The sequence below is a fragment of the Ischnura elegans genome, chromosome 4 (genome assembly GCF_921293095.1).
Source record: "Ischnura elegans chromosome 4, ioIscEleg1.1, whole genome shotgun sequence".
In the NCBI taxonomy this organism is placed as follows: Eukaryota; Metazoa; Arthropoda; class Insecta; order Odonata; family Coenagrionidae; genus Ischnura; species Ischnura elegans.
The window spans coordinates 115,055,247-115,074,279 of NC_060249.1; the positions used below are offsets into that span (position 1 = coordinate 115,055,247).

A 19,033-nucleotide genomic window follows, 5' to 3' on the forward strand; every position below is an offset into this window, starting at 1 on the left:
TCACACTATACAAGAATTGCCATGAGAAAATATTCCCCTGGACTGGGAAGCGGATCATGGACTTTTGGCTTTGCGGGCCACTGTGCAGACCACTACGCTATCCAGGTTCCTTTATTCCCACGGCAATTATACAAAGGCTAATGGTACTAGGTGTTAGACCTATAATTGCCATGGGAATTAAGGAACCTGGATAGCGCAGTGGTCTGCACAGTGGCACGGAAAGCAAAGATCCGTGGTTCGATTCCCAGTCCAGGGGATTTTTTTCTCATGGCAATTCTTGCATATTTCATCGCTGTTAACGCGGCAGGATTAGAAATATTACACATAATTCACACTACTTTCTTATATTAAGGTTGGCTGTCTACTACTGCTGGTCACTGATGATGTCTTTGTCCATGAAACTGTTATTTATAACCTGTGTCCTGTACCAATCCTCGGTACAGTCTGTGATCGATTACAATTGGTATTGTTTCCCAGCATTTTCTATAAATTACTTCTTTACCTATGCTGCATGAAGAGGAAGCACTAATCACCACCAGGTTCTTTTCAAACTATAATTCCCAAACTCTTTCTGCTTCTGCAGCCCTGATTTTCCAAATCGTAAGGGAATCCTCCATTTCTCCAACAATTGCAGTCCTAACTTTTCCCAATTACAGAATTTCAGGTTTATTTTCCCTTTGAATGAAGTGAAGGTTGTATCAAGGATTGTTACAGCAATCGATGAAATGACAATCAGGCATACCACCACTGCACCATCACGTGTGAAACAAGCAAGCAAGGTAGATGTCCTTGCGATGGGTTCAACTTAACAATGAATAGCATTCGAACTGGGGTAATTGATAAATTTCTAATTTAGCCTGCATATTTTGTTTTCAATTGCACAATATGACATCAAATATGTGATTATATGCCTTATTTGTAAAGTTAACACACTTTGAACACAGCAGCATTTAAATGTACCAACACTATTGAAACTGATTTCTCAACCGCAAATATGTAATGCAGATTCAACAGAATTGGTTCTATGATTGGTACCCTGGATTAATATCGTAATGCTACGGTCTACTCTGCATACATACATATCACTAAAATGAATGATGTGACTTTTAAAGGTAGAAGGTAAGTTTGAGAACAAGAAATTCATATCTATTAGCATTACTTATCATTAGACTATCCATACAATATACTCCTGATTACCCAGGCTAATGATGGGAAGAGGCAGCACGAATCATTGGAAAACGTAGCTAATTCAACCTTTCACTTTTTTTTTCCTTGTAATGTTCATAATTTACATTATTAAAAAAGCATATTATAATTTAGGTGCATTCTGTAGTCATTTTCAATTGCTTCAGGGACTCATTGAGATCTTTCCTTTTCCGACTGTGACCTCTATAGAGTCAATGATGTCATTGTACTCATATTCCACCGTTCCATACATCAGCAAACTGTCAAAGAGGGTGAGCACTTGGCTGTAACTCATGCGATCTTTACTCCCTATGTCTCAGCTTCCACTGCCTTCACTTCCACTACTCCCTCCCTATTCATTTTGACCTCCACAAGCCACAGTGTAAACATGCAAGAGTGCCACGAAATCACTAGCTCCCTAGGGCTGTATTCAACCTCATGCGAGGCTAGACCAATATTTGCCCATTTGCAATATGAAAAATACATTTAAAGATTATAGAGAACATTTCCTTGACTAGCGATTGGTAATCCATTTAAGAAATCTTCTCCAATTAATCAAGAGTTTTTTTCTGCCACTCATCTTGTTCTTGAGCATACACCCAAGTAAACTTGAAACATTCCCTGTGACCAATTAAAGAAAATATGTTTTTTTTCAAAGGGAATTCTAATGGAAAGAATAAGTCTTTTAGAATCCTTGGCTTTAATTTGATAATCCTGGTGTTTTTGAGACTTATTTTATGTTTTATAACGATTGCTGTAAATATCAAAGGAGATGAAGCTAATCCATGGATAATCAGGAGTTTACTATATGTACACAGTTTTTCTTTAATACCAAAAGGAGAGCCACTCGCACATCACCTTAGGGTAAAACCATGCAACTGAAGGAAGGTATGATTACAAATGAAAAAGTTTATCATCAACACTTGACAATTAGTCACTTTATATGTACTCTTACGAAACAAGATTTCTCGCAGGTGAACTAAAAAGCACACCATCTTCCACAATTCATTCACTTTAATTGATCAACACGAAGCACCATATATTTTTTTTAAATCTTATCTTTTATAAGGTCCAATCACTCCATATTTACATATCTTCAAAGTAAATTTACCTATATACAGTCTTTTACTATCTCTTCACCCCAAATGCAGCCATTTTCTTTTTATGCCTCCTAGCACCACCTAATTTCTTCTTAAGTGGACGATTTCTCCGCTTATTGTTGCGAACTTTAGCTTTAATGATCATTTTCAGATCTGTTCTTTTTTCATTGAATCCTTCCTGCATCTCTGCAAAAGTTTTCTCGACTCCAAAGAAGTTCAATCCCTCTACAAATATAAGAGAAAACTAGAATTAACAAAATAACATATAGAATTTCCACTGAGGCAGATAATTTCAAAAAGAAAATTTATTGGCTTTCTTAGGCCTATATTCAATTATTCCACATTCTTCCATCTTTCAAAGAATGAAATTCAGTTACACCCTCCACTAATTGTTTCATGAGAATTAAAAATGCCAACAAGCATTTCCTCATACAGGCAGTCTCCAATTTATGAACAAGATAGAACTGAAAATAACCAATGGCCTGATGACCTCATAACTTGTTTTTTAATGGATTGAAAACAGTTGCTGCATATATTTTTGCCCAAGCCACCTGGCATTGCCATACCTTTCAATACTATGAAAGCTGATACTTAAACAAAATTATCGAACAGAAACTTACTAAAAAGACAGATTTAATCACTATTCCCTTTATTTAATTCATATGCACTTTTCAGTGGCTGTATTTATTTTATCATTCTTATGTAAAGACTCCCATAAGTTTACGCATGGAAGTGCTGTGTGACCTTGATAGTAAAAAAAAAAATTCCTAGCATCACGTATCTCTTTCTACAGTAAATGGAAAACATAATGTTTCCCAAATCACAGATCTTAGAGTTACCATTTTAGGATATGAATTAAAACACATTATCCTACCTTGTAGCCTTGGATCATTTTCAAGGAAATAAAATGTCTCAGTGACACTTGTGACTCCACTTGGTTCCTCTGTTTTAACTTTAACTGATTTCTCATCTTTTGTTTCACTTGGTCTACCACTCTTAACATCCTCATCATCATCTTCTTCACTTGAGTCATAACGAAAAGGATTCTTTTCCCATTCATTCCGTTTCCTTGAGATTGCTTTCGTAGAATACTCAGCTTCTTCTTGTTCTGAAAAAATATTTAATCAACAATCAGTATTTATTCAGGGGTACAGTTATAACATTTTAAGTTCATTACGAAACATGCAATCTTTCACAATAAATCCACAGGTTTTCTCAAGATTAAATTTAGAGATGGGCTGAAAAGCAGATTTCTCGAACTCGAATATTAAATCATTACTCGAATATTCGAATACCTCGAATACTAGAATTGCGCAAAGTATATTAAATGCAAGTTTCTTCTTCTATTTCACTTGATGAATGTATAAATAAAAAGGTATACAGTGGAACCTCGATCTATCGTTTTTCAAGGGGATGGACGAAAAAAACGATGAATGTGGGACTGTTTGACTAGGTTGCCTATGCAGCAGGAAACACAAGATTTTGGCGAGTGATTGTGATTTCCTTTAGAGGATTCAAACAGGAATTTAGCTGATTAATGGAATATTTTAATTTTATGGAAATAATTGGGGCATATATTTGATTCAACTAACATCTCTTTCAAATAGCCTAAGGGGACACACCACCTCACAAAAAAATTATTGCATGCCGTCTCTGCATTTACACTGCTACGATGGATTTCTGTCTGATGTATACATTCTTATCTACCAAACGCCATTTCAGTGGCACACCCATCTGATACTCGGCTTCATCCAACGTCTTATTTTCAACAGGTAGGTCGCTTTACCCCCACTCCAACTGTTAAGTGCAAGCGGACAATCCGAGGCGTTTTGCAAAATACACGCGCTTCTCCGCCAGATTTTCTGCTTCTTCAATTATTTTCAGTCCATCTTTGAAAGTTCTCACAAAATAAGCAGATGAATTCGAATTGCTAGCAAGGAGAAACCAAATATCCTGAGAAAATATCCCTTCGTCTGTGACTGTGACAATAGAGATTTATAGCATAACTCATAAATTGTAACTTGATCAGAAAAAGAAAAAGAACAGTGGGGGAGAAGGAGGGAAGGGTGAAACACGATTCTATTATTTTCATGTAACTTGATATTTTCTTTTGAAGCTTTTGATTTATGGTCTTCATAATACAAACCCTGCACGAGTTAGGGCCTTTTGTTTGATTTCGGAGAGGAGGATAGCGTCGGAGGAGGGGCCGAGGGCTGGATGGAGGAGGTAGCGGATTTTGAGAATTGTGCTACACCATGGCACAAAGGTTCTCCTGGTGGGGGAAACTGGAGATTTTCGGATTTTTTCATCCCATCATTTTCGGTTCCCCACGTCAAACTCTTTTCACCGCTCGATTCCGCAAATTTGATGTAGTTCGTCAACGTGCCTAACATGGTGCAGCATGCACTAAACAACCAGAGTTTTCTACAATTTTCCGAGCCAACTACCAATGAAGTGCGTGCGACAGTGTATGGCGTGAAATTCAAAGTATTCAAGATTGTACCTTTAGCATAATTATTCGAGATCTAGAATATTGAATACTTACTAGTATTCGAGTATTTGTGGATACTATTTGCACATCCCTAATTAAACTATATAACAGACCTTAAGCACCTAGTAGGCACTGCTCCCAAACCAAATTCTCTGGTTTGCAAAAACTCAAAGAGAAAAAAATTCAATAAACTCAAAAAAAATGTAAAATACCTACTATTTCTACTAAAAAATATGAAATAAGCACAAGGAATACGTGAAATTTACTGAAGGAATAATTTAATTTGTTGAATATTACCATTGTCTGCCCAAGGGGAGCCAAATTTCTGGAGAAGGCTGAATCCCCCAGAGTTGCTCTGTTGCTTTGCACCCTCATCCCCTTGACCAGTAATCCCCACTCTCTTTCTCAGGGACTCTTTCAGTTTATCAGAAACCTTGTAGAACCTATCCATGACAACTGGTACGGGCTCATCCTCAACTTCTACTTCCTTTTTGGCCTTCTTTGGCAAGACTTTGCCAGAATCAGCCTCAGCCTTGCTGCCTTTCTTATCCCCTCCCTCTTCTTCCCCTCTCTTCTTCAAGTCTTCCTCCTTCACCAGGTACTTGCTGTGCTTTGGATCCGTGGGATCAAATCGAACCATTTGAAAGGAGTCCCTACTGCAAAGAGAATTGCAACAAATTAACACCTCTGACTATTATAACAACCACAACAAACAACAATGTCATTAAAAGCTAAACAAGTATAGGACAGCTCCACTCACTCACAAAATACTATAACAATGTCTACAATTGAGGTACCAACATTATGGTCGATATATCCCTACTCAAAACTCAAAAAAAAATCACACTTCCACCCCAACCCACTCCGATTCTTTTTAAAATGTCATATTTTATCACCCAGGTAAGCAATAAAAAATACTACGAGCATTTCCCAGTTAAAATGTACAGTTTTACAATTATTAATAAGAAATTTACAGATGGGACATTAAAAATGGGGAATTTGAGCATCTTTATCTAAAAGGAAATGTCTACAATTATATTTGCAATACAGATAGAGTATTAATGGGAAATGCACAGCTTTAAATTGAGATGCAACTGATGAAGAACAAATACTTGGCTACTCATGGAAAGATGATGGTGTAAAGGGTAAAATTCATTCACAGAGAGCTCAAATACGACCCAAAAATTAGGGACCAGTCGATCTAACCTACCCTCATGGCATGGCCTCCTTTGGGAAGAAGAGTTGAATATTGAAAGGTTTTATAGTCATTGCCAGGAGATTTGTGATATTTTTTAAAGGTAATCACATGACTGCCAGATGAATAGGTAATCAATGTATGGTATCTAGGTATGCCATCTCCAATACAAAAATGCAACCTTTCCATTTCAAACCTTCTATTGACAAAGTTGGGAACTTTTGGTCTCTCTTAGTTCTTACATAGAGGTCCTATTGCATGATTTTTCCTTAATTTTTGTCGTTTCGCGGAATTTCCAGAAAAAAATAATCCATGGCTTTATATGACACTCAATTGGTATAAATAATACGAACCTTTTATCCACCCGTTTTGGTTTTGTAGATGTGACATCAACGCCCAACATTTCTCTCAGAATATTTAGCTGATGGTCTTTCTCTTCACTCAGGTCCTCCTCTCCAGGGGGGTCATCTTTTGTGCCACCTTCTTCATCACTTTCAAGAAATCGTTCATCCAAGTTGAAGCGGCTATCATGTCCATACCGAGACTGGATCTCTAGAAGCTAATACCCAATGTAAATAGGATTAAAGGAATGTGCTGGAGTAAATCTGAATAACATTTCTTTGAAGGAATATTAAATGTATTCAAATAATTACCATTCAATCATTAATTGCAGTTACGTATAAGAAACCTTTCCATAAATTATTTACCCAGGAATGACTACCTAGCAAGAGCTCGGTACAGTCACTTTAAAAAGTTTTAGGGCAAAGTTTTTGGCACCACTTCTACTTCCTGGGGAATTTTATTTTTCCTTACTCTTCTTGTTTTCCTTGGTTACTCACCGAAAATATTTTGTTTGCGGGCAGACATATATTCACTCGGAGGAAGATGTTAACTACAAATTGATCATTCTGTTTCGATTCATGTCGGATTTAAAGATTATTATGTGTGAATATACTCAGTACATTCCCCGGTTTTCCTCGTTGGTTTATATTTTACGCACTAAAATACTATATGTGGACACAGTTTTGGTGGTCTGGTAGAGTAAACGTGCGACAATGAAGGTGATTTTTACTAGTTCGAGTCCCCGATGTGGAAATTTTGCTTATAATTTTTTTACTCGTTTACTTGTTTTGTGTTTCTTCATAGGTATCAAATCATTATAAATTCGCTTCAACAGCATCATATACTATTTTTTAACAGTAATGAGCCACATAAAAGTTAAAAATAGGGCAAGTGTTGTCTTTTCCTTTTTAACCCATTACCGGCCGAGTAAAGAAATACTTGAAAATATATAATTTTTTCTCTTCATTTTACCTAATAACATGCTAAATAAGATAAATTGAAAATATGGACCGTCAAAAAAATTTGCTTATGGTAAAAAAAAAATGTTGCGTTTTCGCAACGTTGGCGGAATCCGGTATTTGTATGCAGTTACGCAACCCGCATTACAATACATTGCCGTCTTATAGGAATATGCTGTTTTAACTGTCGGATATAATCCTATACCTTTTTATGCCACGTATATGACAAATATCGTCATATTGGATAAATAAAATCCTTAGATATTATGTTTCCAATGAGATGTAGTTGTTATTTGACATAAATCTACTATAAAATAGACATGCTTAATGGTTTGAAAGAAATAAGTCAAAGCGAAAATTTTCTCAGAAGAGCATGTATTTCACATTTTATCATTGACTTTAATTTTATCATTGCAGATTGAATTACAATAACTAATGGCTAATTATGAAATACTTAAGCATTTTGGGTGCAATGGAACATAAAATTTCGTACATTCATACCTAGTTTGACTTTTACACTGTTTCGGCAACTACTGAATTTTTTTTAACTCTATGGCCAAATTCGTCCTTTCATGCTTCACGAATCCGCGATGAATTACATGGCCTAACTATTTCTATGTTTATGGACGCGAATTGTATAGGGGTACGTCATCTACTGACTGATTCACTTCACTTTTTAGATGCGTCCCTTCTAGATACGATTTGAAGTCTACCAGTGAAATTTACTTCCGTTGCATAACCTGTACAATCTCCTGGCGTTAGTGCAAACGCTGTCCAGTAAGTTGATTAGCTAGGACCTTTTTTCCCCTGAATTCTAGTGCGGTGATTTTCATTTGCATTATCAAGTAGGTCCACATCTACCATATATTTACTGTACTCCCCAATAACACGAATAGTATTTTCTTTTATTAACATAGAATAGTATGTGAAATAGTATTTTATTTTTTCCGCGGAAAATTTTCCCTGTGCCCAATGGAATGGAAAAACTTGTGTGCTGTCTACATGGACAATCTAGTTATCATTCCATCGAACAATACTTAGACCTTCGGCTTTATCAAATGTTTGTTTTCATGTTCCTCTCGGTTTCAGGTCGATGGTTTTATTATATTCTATCAGACACTCCTCCGTTATATATTCACGGATGGCTCCAGTGACAAATAATCCTTTTTCTTTCAAAACAATAAATAGTCTTCAAGATGAATAGAAGTTATCGAAAAACATACTATGATTCGAGGGATCACGGATAACCTTGAGTAATTCCAGAATAACACTTGCTTCCAAGCCTAAATTTCGATGGAAGTAATTTTCTATCGCCTAGTTGAACCCTAAAACCGTCTGAATAACATAAGCACCAAAGTTAAAAGCAAAATCTAAAAAGCTTATTATAAAAGAACATTTATGCACTCTAGTGACCAAATTAAGGTACTATTTTCTCATTATTTCAAAATTTATGCGCAAACATTCCGAATTGTAATAATTTTTAACTCAATTCGTCAAATTGAGGTCATAATTTACAAATCTGTCATTTTTGTCCAGACAGGAATTGTCTGAAAAGTGTAGATTATTTTTTATTAATCTAAATATATTTTGGTTCAATCATTTCCGAACCAAATCTACGTCTTATCGTCTTCATTCACCCAATATCCTGTGGTGGAAGTCGGTGATATCGCTGAATCGTGAAGTAAGGAAGGACTAATTCGGATTGAATGTACAAAGTTTTGTGTTCCATTGCACCCGAAATGCTTTCATGTAATTCATAAATAGTCATTATTTGTTGTAATTCAATCTGTTGTGATAAAAATGTTAATTAAAAACTGGAAAATACGTTATCTTCTGTAAAAATATTCACTTTGACTCTTTTCTTTCAAGCCGTAATGCATCTCTATTTTAAATTGGATTTAGGTAAAATAATGCAGCATCTTATTGGAAATATAATATATAAGAATTTCAATTGTCAAATATGACGATATCTGTCAAATACGAGGCATAAAAAGGCGTAGGATTATATCTGACATTAAAAACGGCATATTCCTACGAGACGGAAATATGTGGTAATGCGGGTTGCATAGCTGCCTATAGATACCGGATTCGGCCAACGTTGCGAAAACGCAACATTATTTTCCGGATCTGATTTTCGCTTAATGTTGACTCCCTGACGAAATATAATCTTTAGTATCTATTAATTGAAATTTCTACGTCCACATGGACGAATAGAAAACTTAATAAAGGGAATAGTTACTCTTAGGAAAAATTATTTATCTTGCTTAACAGGAGACTCGAAAATTGACACTTTTTGAGTATTTTTATAAGTATCGAAATACTTATAAAATGTCATTATAATCTCACTAAAAATCAGTTTAAACTTATTTTTATCGAAAAAAGCTAATTCTACATGAATAAAATTCAATTGAAATATTTTTTTTTGCATTTCTCAATAATGTTGCGTTTTCGCAACGTTGGCCGTAAATGGGTTAAGAATGGCTACATTTAAAAGGCAAGGCATTCGGAAAAGAGGGTCAGCCAGAGGTTGAGGGCAGATAAAAAGCCAGCGTTAGTGTTATTGAACAGTTAAAATACTGGTGCAAGGAGTCACACATTTCATGTTATTACTAGAAAATGACTATTCTTTTTCGATTAATATTTGCTAGAATTCATTTACTTTAAACTGTCCCTGGTTTTCTTGGTTGTGCTGTCAGATTTGAAAACCTATTTGCACCTTTAAGGAGTGTGCGCATTTTGTGATCATCACTATTTGTAAGTTTACATTGTTGTGCGTCTTTATCCTTTTTTGTCCTTTTTTATTTTTGTCTTAGTTGCATTATGTAAAATAGCTTATGCAATGATTATTCCCATTATGCCATAAATAGCTTTCATAATCATTAAATACTACTTTACTAGGGTTTTGTATCGAATGTGTTCTCTGTTTCTCAATTACTGCAACAATCCAATTTATGTCTCAGAACGGAATCGTCCAATTATTTGGTGGGCTTAAAAGAAAACTTACTGACTTTACTCCCTACTGTGAATGCAAAACCTGGAAGACCTAAAGATCTCACCAATTATTGCAGGGACACACCTTTCTATCGTCATTGTGTTAGGTCGCATGCATTTTTAAGTATTTCAATCCCATAGGAGTCCCATATTGTTTTAAGCCATAATTGCTAGCATAAATTTTGTAAAACGATCTTAATCCTTATTTTCAATAAGGAAATTAATAAGCACAATTCTTATTTTTATCTTTAGTAATCGAAACTTTTCCTTGCTTTAGGAAATGTTTCTTGAAAAAAATTGTGCACCCAGGATTTGGAACCCAGGCCCAGGTAGTGAATTAACGTGCATACCTTGTCACCAGGTTAACTCAATTGAACACAAATGCATGTTTGGACAATAATTTTCAAGTGATAACCATAAAAATGCGAATCTTGGAAATGTAAACCATGGCAAAGCGGCCAAAAGAAAAGAGTATGAAAAGACACACTAAAATATTCATTTTCACCGGTCTTCCTTTAACTTGCATGTACTCATATGTTGGTATAAAAAGACATTAAAACTCTTAATAAACTATGCGTAGGATTTTAGGGGGTACGCCGTACTGGCCCAGCTACAGCACTGGTAGTACCTGTCATAACGTCGCGAATTCGTGTAACTTCACCCTAAGGGTGTAAAGGCCCACACGCCTTTGGGTAAATTCGTGACTTCAAGTGGCCCCCTCTGAATAGGCTCAAGGCTAAGAGAATCACTCGGTATGATATTTATAGTTTGTTTATTCACCGTCGGTATCCCGCCGATGATATCTCCCTGGGAGATTAAATGATGTCACTGCATTTGACGGCATTCGACTTTGAAGATATTGGCCTACGGAGAAACCATGGTGTTCCGCAAAATAACAAATTGAGAGCACGCGCATACACTCACGGAATTTCTAAAGGTCCACCATTCGGTCATCATCATACGTCAACAATGCTAAGGTTGGTTTGACGCAGCACTCCTTTCTGCTCTCCTATCCTTTACCTTTACACAGCGACGTATTTATTCTCTTTTATATCACCTCTAACCTGCCCTGTGGGGTAGCCAGGAATGTCGTTCGGGGTAAGGGGGGTGTCCAAAACCAGGGGAAATTTTTTGAAAAACAGGGTTCTAAGCAGAGGGTTTTAAATGACTAATTTTTACACTTTTCGAGAAAACTTCTTTGTCAAAGGAGTCTTTCATAAATTCACGAATGTTCAATATTTTGTTCTCTATTAAGACCTGGTTACACGGTACATTAACACGTACAGGTTAATGTCTAAATGTATGAACGTGAGAAAGAATGCCAAAATGCACCGTGTAACCACCCAACTTGTGCGAATGCATGCACAGAAAATAGAACCTGTTTTAATTTGGTTCATGCGTTCATACATGTTCCGTTCCGGTCCACCAAAATCATTCACGCAAACGTACACTTACTTGTACGTGTTAATGTACCGTGTAACCAGGCCTTCACAACCTCCAGCATCACAATCGCTCGTTTACTCCACTAGGCCACCGCAAATGCTTTCATGGGAGGTTTTATAGTACTTACGATTGAAATCCACAGTCAAAACCAGGGCAAGTACACAGTAAATGCACACGAAATAATCATTAAATCTGACATTTAAATTCGAAACAGAATGATCAATTTGCAAGTAACATCTCCCTCTGAGTCAAGATATCTTCACAAGCAAAAGAAATATTTTCGATGAGTAACCAAGGAGCACAAAAAGGGAAACTAAAATTTCTAGAGAAGCAGAAGTGGCACCACAAACTTTGTCCTATAACTTTTGAAAGTGGTTGAACATTAACCATGGCAATTCTGAAAGTTTCCACAAATGGTATTCCTAAGAATTTATGTTACGATACAAAACAATCCTGCAATTACCTTCTGTCCTTGACGGCCCTCAAACTGTGGTTTGATCTTGAATTCAGTTGGTTCCAAATCCTTCACATCCTCTTCATCAGACTCATCTTGAAACAATTTAGGCTTTGAATTCTCACTCTGAATACTGGGAATTTTCTCTTTTCCTGAACTTTCAGGAACAATATCATCATCATCATCAAAAATTATTTTTTTATTGCTGCGATTTCGAAAATCCTGAAAATAAGAATGTTACACTAATTGTAAGATCACTATGAGATAGCAACAACTACATTAAATCTTTAATTATGAACTAAGGATGTGAAATTTTTAAAAACATTATTTTAAAAATTGTCTATGGTATGAGTTGGCAACTTTTCATGTCTTCCGGCTACATGTTCACACTGACATGTTTTGTGTGGGCAGCTAAAAACAAGCATGCACTTTAACAATATATTTTTATGGATAATAAATATTGAATTAATATTGTCATGAAAGATGCAGCAATGTGATGGAAAATGTTTTATAGCCAATAGGAATGTGGAAAAGTACAAAATATCAACATGGCTAAAAGATAAACACATTAAATGGCATCAGGCTCAACTACGTAGAACTTCACAAATAAGACAGACAACTGGTTTTCTTCCACAGATTAATTTTCTTGCTACCAATTTTTTTTGACAAATTGTATTCAATCTCAAGTACAGAATTAAAGTTACTCAGTTATGATATACAAGGGACCAGTACGATTCATCAGTCATCACCAATACCTATGCAACTGACAATGAGAGGCAAGTCCAAGATTTTTGGGGGGGTAAGTCCAGAGGGCAAGAGGACTCCCTGAAAACCAACCAAAATGCAATAGGCAGAGCCTAGCCTCTGTGAAATTCAGTCACTTTAGATCTCTGTGGTGCATGTTTCGTGAAAGAGCTAGCTTTATTGCCAACCGTCCGCTGCCTTAGTTCACTTGTCGTGCTGTGGTGATTTATCTCAAACGGCCCTTGAAAATGGTCACAATAAGGAATCTGAGCCGAAAGTGAAAGGGATGGGAAGGGGTTAATCGCATCGACCGAGGAGCTAGCAGGGTTTCTCACCCTTCCTAATGAGACATGTGGTGGCTGGTGGAAAGAGGGTTTTTGAGACAGTCTTTTGTTTTTATTCAATGACAAGACAACGCCCACCTCTCTCTTTCTGCCCATCCCACATCTCTAGTGTCGCAGGTCAGACCTCCTGCCTGGATAGTATCATAAGTATGTGAAATAAGCTGTTGGCAGAGCTGAAATATTCTTTTGTATTCACAATTTCTTCACAAGTCACACCTAATACGGCTGAATATGCACAAAAATCAAATATTTCACCAAGGCTATTATGGGTTGTCAGAGGAAGTCTGATTATGCCAGCCATGGCAAGCAAATTGCAGGAGTGTAAGAGAGGTACTTAGTAAATAATAAGTAGTCCACCATCACGCAACAGGCAAAAACGAACCCTGAATCCCTGATTAAGGATGAAAATATTTTACCAGCTGCAAGTGGGTACCCTTTCGAGAGATTTTCATTGGATAACCAAGACATCCACGAGGCAAAACTGACAGAAAAAAGGGCAGAAAATTTCAGTCTCGATGAGGACACTTAACTCAGCCCATTTAGGTAGGACATATTCTACCCACCGATGGTCATAGTTGAAATGCACGGGAAAAGAAAGTAGGTTCAAACCTTCCTGAAATATTTGAGAGGTATGAGTTGAGAGAGAAGACGCCCCTCAAACTACTCCCTAAAAGACCCACTTCTACAAACTTCCACTCACAGATGAAACCTCCCACAAAAATTTTATGGCTTTGACCCCACCACAAAAGTTAGAGATGCCAACTAAACACCATCCTGACCTAATGGCTAATGTAACCAGTAAAAACATAAAATACCAGTAGAAACAAAAAATCTCAGATATCAAAACGAACAAAATCCGGGATAAGGCCATGCATTAAAAAAATGATCGGGAAATGGTACTACACTAAGTAAATGCCAAATATTTTACTAATGATAAACAAGTGAGTTCAAATAATTACTGAGGTAAGTACAGTGCTGTAGGGTAATGCAAAAACAGTCAAATAATATTCTTTCGGCCCAGTAAATGTTTGAGACCAGAGTTAGAAATTAGAAACAGAATGCAAATGAAAAGTGGTGGACAAAGCACCAGAGAACACAAAATTAACTTACAACACTTGATAGCGCTTGTTTTACGGCTTCTTTCTGCAAATCAAAAGCCTTTTTCCTCTCTTCCAATGCATTCAGTCTTTTTCTTTCTGAAATGAAGTCACTCTTTGGTTTGGCTATATTTCTCTCTTGATGACAGCTGGTTGGTTCCCTAATTTTCGGTGAAGGTGACACTGAAAGTTTAATTGGTTACATAGTTAATTTTAAAAACTATCGGAAATGTTGAAATAAACCATTCGGGAAATAGTCACTACCAATATCAAGAAGAAGTTTGGTGGTACACGAAAGCAACTGCAATACCGCAGTGTAGAACACACCGCACTAAAGATTTTTCATCAGGGTTAATAGAGCCACAATGGACATAAACACCTTAAAATAGTACATTAAATAGCCTGCAACCCCAACAAGTAAAAACAAATATGTTAGACTTACCTGATTTGCGACTGATCTTCGACTTGACCTCAGATTTCAGTTTAACATGGGGATCCTCATTAATGGAACAATTGTGAATGTTGTATTCCTCCCCTAAAGCATCTGAGCCTTGACGCACGGATTTCCTCTTGGAACGTGAGGTAGTAATGCATCCTTGTACATCACCTTTATCAACCACATCTTCAGACGGACTATGCTGCAAGTCCACTATTTTCACACTATTTTTCTGACCAATCAAAGCTGAGGTTCCACAAAACATGGGCAGATTTTTATTTCTTCTAGGGGCATCCTCACAGATGTCCTCTACTTCTGATGAGTTAAAGATTTCACCAACTTTGGGCTTTTTAAGGTGACTGACACTTGGCGGAGAAGAAACTTTATCATTCTTGAAATCAGTGTTCTTATGTCTTTGGGATTTTAAGTCGCAATCATCATCTTTTGCTTCACTGTAAACCTCTCCAGTTATAAATTTTGTACCACAAAACTTAGGTAACCCATTAGAACTTTCTGCACTGTATTCCGCGGTCCTATTTTTTATTGAGGGTTGATTTAAATCTGGTGAACAAATATTCCTTTCGGACGAAAGCTTTTTAGTTGATAACTTCACAACATCGTGGCTCACACGAGATCTCTTTTTCTCAGGAGTTTCATCATTTGAGCCCCATGACCCTTGGTCCAGATGATTCTTAACAAATTTCGACTGCAATTTACTTATTTTCTCTTGACTAACTTCGCCGACAGACATATTCACATCCTCCGGTGTTGAACTTTCGTTTGAATTTGCTACACTTTTTCGCTCCCTCTTCAGTCGGTCTAAAAAACTCTCCTTCGCCAGCTGTACTTTAATCTTGTGCCGATGCCATTGTTCGTTTTCGAAATATTTAAAGCCTGAAAATCGATTTAAAAAATGCTGTAAATAACTCAAGCTTGCAGGCGAAAATACAACGTTCTAATTCTAAAATATCAACACTTCAATCAACTGCAACAACATGCAATTTCCACTCATTACTTACAATTTTCTAGGTCGCTCGCGTTCGCTGCAATATCAACGAAAGCAAAGGAGGACAAAACATCTCCCTGACTGTCAGTCCGCTGCTTCATTTCCACGGAGTGAACATTTCCAAACCTGCTCAATTTCTTCGTCACATCCGACTGTGTCACTTTTGACGGTAAATTTCCGAGGAATAAACGCTTTTCCAACACAGCCATCGCATTTGAACTTTACTTTCTCACAACAGGCAATAACCGATTGAGGGCATTCAAGTTTTTAGACATAAAATAAGAATTAAAATACTTTGAATTTGAAGCACCCTCACCCACGTTGGTTTTTCTGACACGATTAATCGGAGTTCACGTTTCGATTCGATAATTACAATCGATTCCAATAGGAAAACGATCTATCGTACGCCAGCGGGTAATTCAAAAGACGCGTCATGGATTGTCTCTAAACTTTTGAAGACCCTCTCAGGAATGGAATATATATGTAACAAGGTCTTAACTTCAGAATGGTAAAAATAAATTACACCGAAATTTTTTACCGAAAGTTAAACTGATTTTCAAGACAGAAAATCATAAAAATATTAACCCCTATCAAAGAATATATGACTGTAAGGGCATGGTTATAGCAATATTTTTGGACGAATATTTGACGTTATACGAATATCTTGTGATTTGTTGGTTTGATACCTATTTCAAATGAAATTTCAGCATTAACATAAATAAGGCTTCTAAGCACTAGCAAGGGACACTGTGAGGTGTACCCTGCAGGCTTTGATCCAAATTGGTGGGAGGGCAGTTTGGTTATAAAAGCGAAAATATGAAAAAATTCCTGAATGCAAATACCTATTTAGCAAATGTAGAATCTTCCAAAGTTTGGGCACTGCTTTAATCAGCCAAGAGAAAAAGGCACATGATCTCCCACATAGCAATGAACTTCTCATAGAGACGTCTCACTATATGGTCTCGAATATCGCGAATGTCTCCGAGATTTAATCATGAGACATTCAGGAATTTATAAAAAAAAAGTATTTAAACGCCATCAATGCCTTCCATATATATTTTTCGGTGCAATTCTGCAGTTGTGATCATTAAAATCACGACATTTAATATGCGTTTCTTATTTTCAAAAGGTCACCCATCAAAAATTTGACGCTGAAAATGATCGAGATAAGTAGGCCATAACTGTATAATTTGCATTTAATTATTTTTTGCCCATTTTTAATCATACCATAGTACAAACTCTCATGAGACATCTCAGAGACTTATCTAAGACAATTTTTTTGGACATAGCGACATCTCAGAGATGTCACTGAAGCTCTCAGAATGTCTCTGAGACGTAACATGCAATATTCGAGACGTCTCAGAGACGTTTATCTGCTATGTAGCCTAGACCTTCCATACAAAATGAGTCAATTGTCATTGGCTCAACTTACTGAAATATCATCATGTTAATGGGAGTACCCAGTAGCGTAACTATGGGGGGGGGGGGGATGAGGGGATAGATCCTCCCCCCCCCCCCCCCAAAGCCTCAGAGAAATAAAAATATTATTTAAAACTATTGACTAGTTTTGACATTTAATAACTGCATCTGCTTAAAGTTAAATTTTTAGTGCCAAAATGATGTAAAATGTATTTCCAGGCATGTCATTTTTCAAAAACTTTTCAGGACCTCCTGTTACCCCCTCTCCCCCCCAAATCATTCCATCCTTCCAAAGCATATTCCTAGTTACACCACTGGGAGTACCTAATAACGACTTGTAAAATTTCCACACAACGCTTGTTTAACCCAACTGATTTTGATACCAGCTGCATAATTCTCTAAGGTACAGAAAGAGTATAACACCGTAAGATTAAAAAAACTGGAATTTATGTGAGATATCATCCAAGGATGTGGATAGATGTGGCGGAAACCCCAAAAACATGACCTTTCCGTATGAGACTTCTCATGAACTTCTCTGAATTTGTTCTTCCAGCAATCATATCTTCCAGTTAACTGTTACAATTATCTGACAAGATTAGATCACCCCTTGTTCGTGTAATTAATTTTTCTCACAGCCATGGGGCGACCAGGTGTCCTCACTTTGACATCAATTTACAGAGTACCATGCAATGCAATATGATTTAATGGTGGTTGTAGGTTAGGTATGGAATGCAATTTCTAAGAACATATGATGATGCCCAGATCTTGAATCCACAACCTTTGTCTGAGGCTTTGTTTAATTAGACATGATGAATTTTTAATTTAAGTTAGATAACTTTGTGCTGTAAACATTCCATTTATTTTACAGTAATGTGAAAAACCGATTCCTTTGAAATAATTGCCTATGAAAAATATTATTTCTAGTTTTCTTTACTGTCAGTGATATAATGAACTGATTGCAGCAAAAAAAATGGGTTTAGTCTCCTTTGCAATTCACTTTTTTCAGTTAATTTTTGCATCTTACCTATCACAGTTACCAGTCACAGTTTAATATTCTAATCACGCTAAAAAAACTGATCTATACAAGAGGAAATGTTCTGTATGTCACTCACTGCAGTGAGTATTGATCTACCTATATTGTTATAACACATTTTATATATGCTTCACGATAGATGCGAGAGACACAAATTTTGAATCTTATATGCATGATAAAAGTTAATAAAAATAGCAATTTCGTTGTAAAAAAAGACTATGATGTGAGAATTTCACAGTTTATATGACTTAATAAAGTGTAATGGTTCTATTATATATTTAAAGTATTTTCTCCTTAAAATAGCACTGAAATCTAACAAACCACTGAAATAACTTTTTCGAATCTTTTCAAAATAAAGTATCAGTTTCTCTTTCACCCTCTGAAACCTTTATTATTATCTAATATTTCAACACAGAGTATGTTGTGAATAAAGCAAGTATATGTATATTTGTACATAAACAGTGAGCAATTTCAAGAACTCGAATGAAATGCTTTGTGAAAAAATCTTGAGTCGAGAGGTTTAATTACAAACATTAAATTTTCTAACAAAATTCAATGTTAATATACCAAATATAAAATTAAAACTATCTTAACTGATCACTTAAATACGTTTTTAGCCTGCAAACTATTTCCTGCATTTAGAGTGAATTAAATATGTTATGTAATCGATACCTCCACTGCACAAATGCTTTTGAATCGGTGGGCGATCGCCAAGCGTTTGTACAGTGGATATATCATAATGTAAATGTTGAAGTTTATATGTAATTGCAAAAAACTTAGGTTCAAGTAATGTC

General features: G+C 36.2%; 1 protein-coding gene across 1 annotated transcript; it reads right to left on the minus strand.

Annotated features, from left to right (window-relative positions):
* Nucleotides 1-1,156: 1,156 nt before the first annotated feature.
* On the minus strand, nucleotides 1,157-16,135 carry LOC124157921 (nucleolar protein 8). Its single transcript, XM_046533007.1, has 8 exons — nucleotides 15,801-16,135; nucleotides 14,788-15,675; nucleotides 14,359-14,528; nucleotides 12,170-12,382; nucleotides 6,325-6,530; nucleotides 5,074-5,432; nucleotides 3,160-3,393; nucleotides 1,157-2,510 (listed from the first exon to the last, which is right to left on the minus strand). The coding sequence occupies exons 1-8, from the start codon at nucleotides 15,994-15,996 to the stop codon at nucleotides 2,314-2,316; spliced, it is 2,463 nt and encodes an 820-aa protein (XP_046388963.1). The 5' UTR covers nucleotides 15,997-16,135; the 3' UTR covers nucleotides 1,157-2,313.
* Nucleotides 16,136-19,033: the final 2,898 nt, after the last annotated feature.

Coding starts and splice junctions, on each gene's coding strand:
- LOC124157921 (XM_046533007.1), bottom strand. CDS start 15,996: ATGGCTGTGTTGGAAAAGCGTTTATTCCTCGGAAATTTACCGTCAAAA. Junction 15,676..15,800: donor CGCGAGCGACCTAGAAAATT/GTAAGTAATGAG, acceptor ATCGATTTTCAG/GCTTTAAATATTTCGAAAAC. Junction 6,531..12,169: donor AGGGCCGTCAAGGACAGAAG/GTAATTGCAGGA, acceptor ATTGGGTATTAG/CTTCTAGAGATCCAGTCTCG.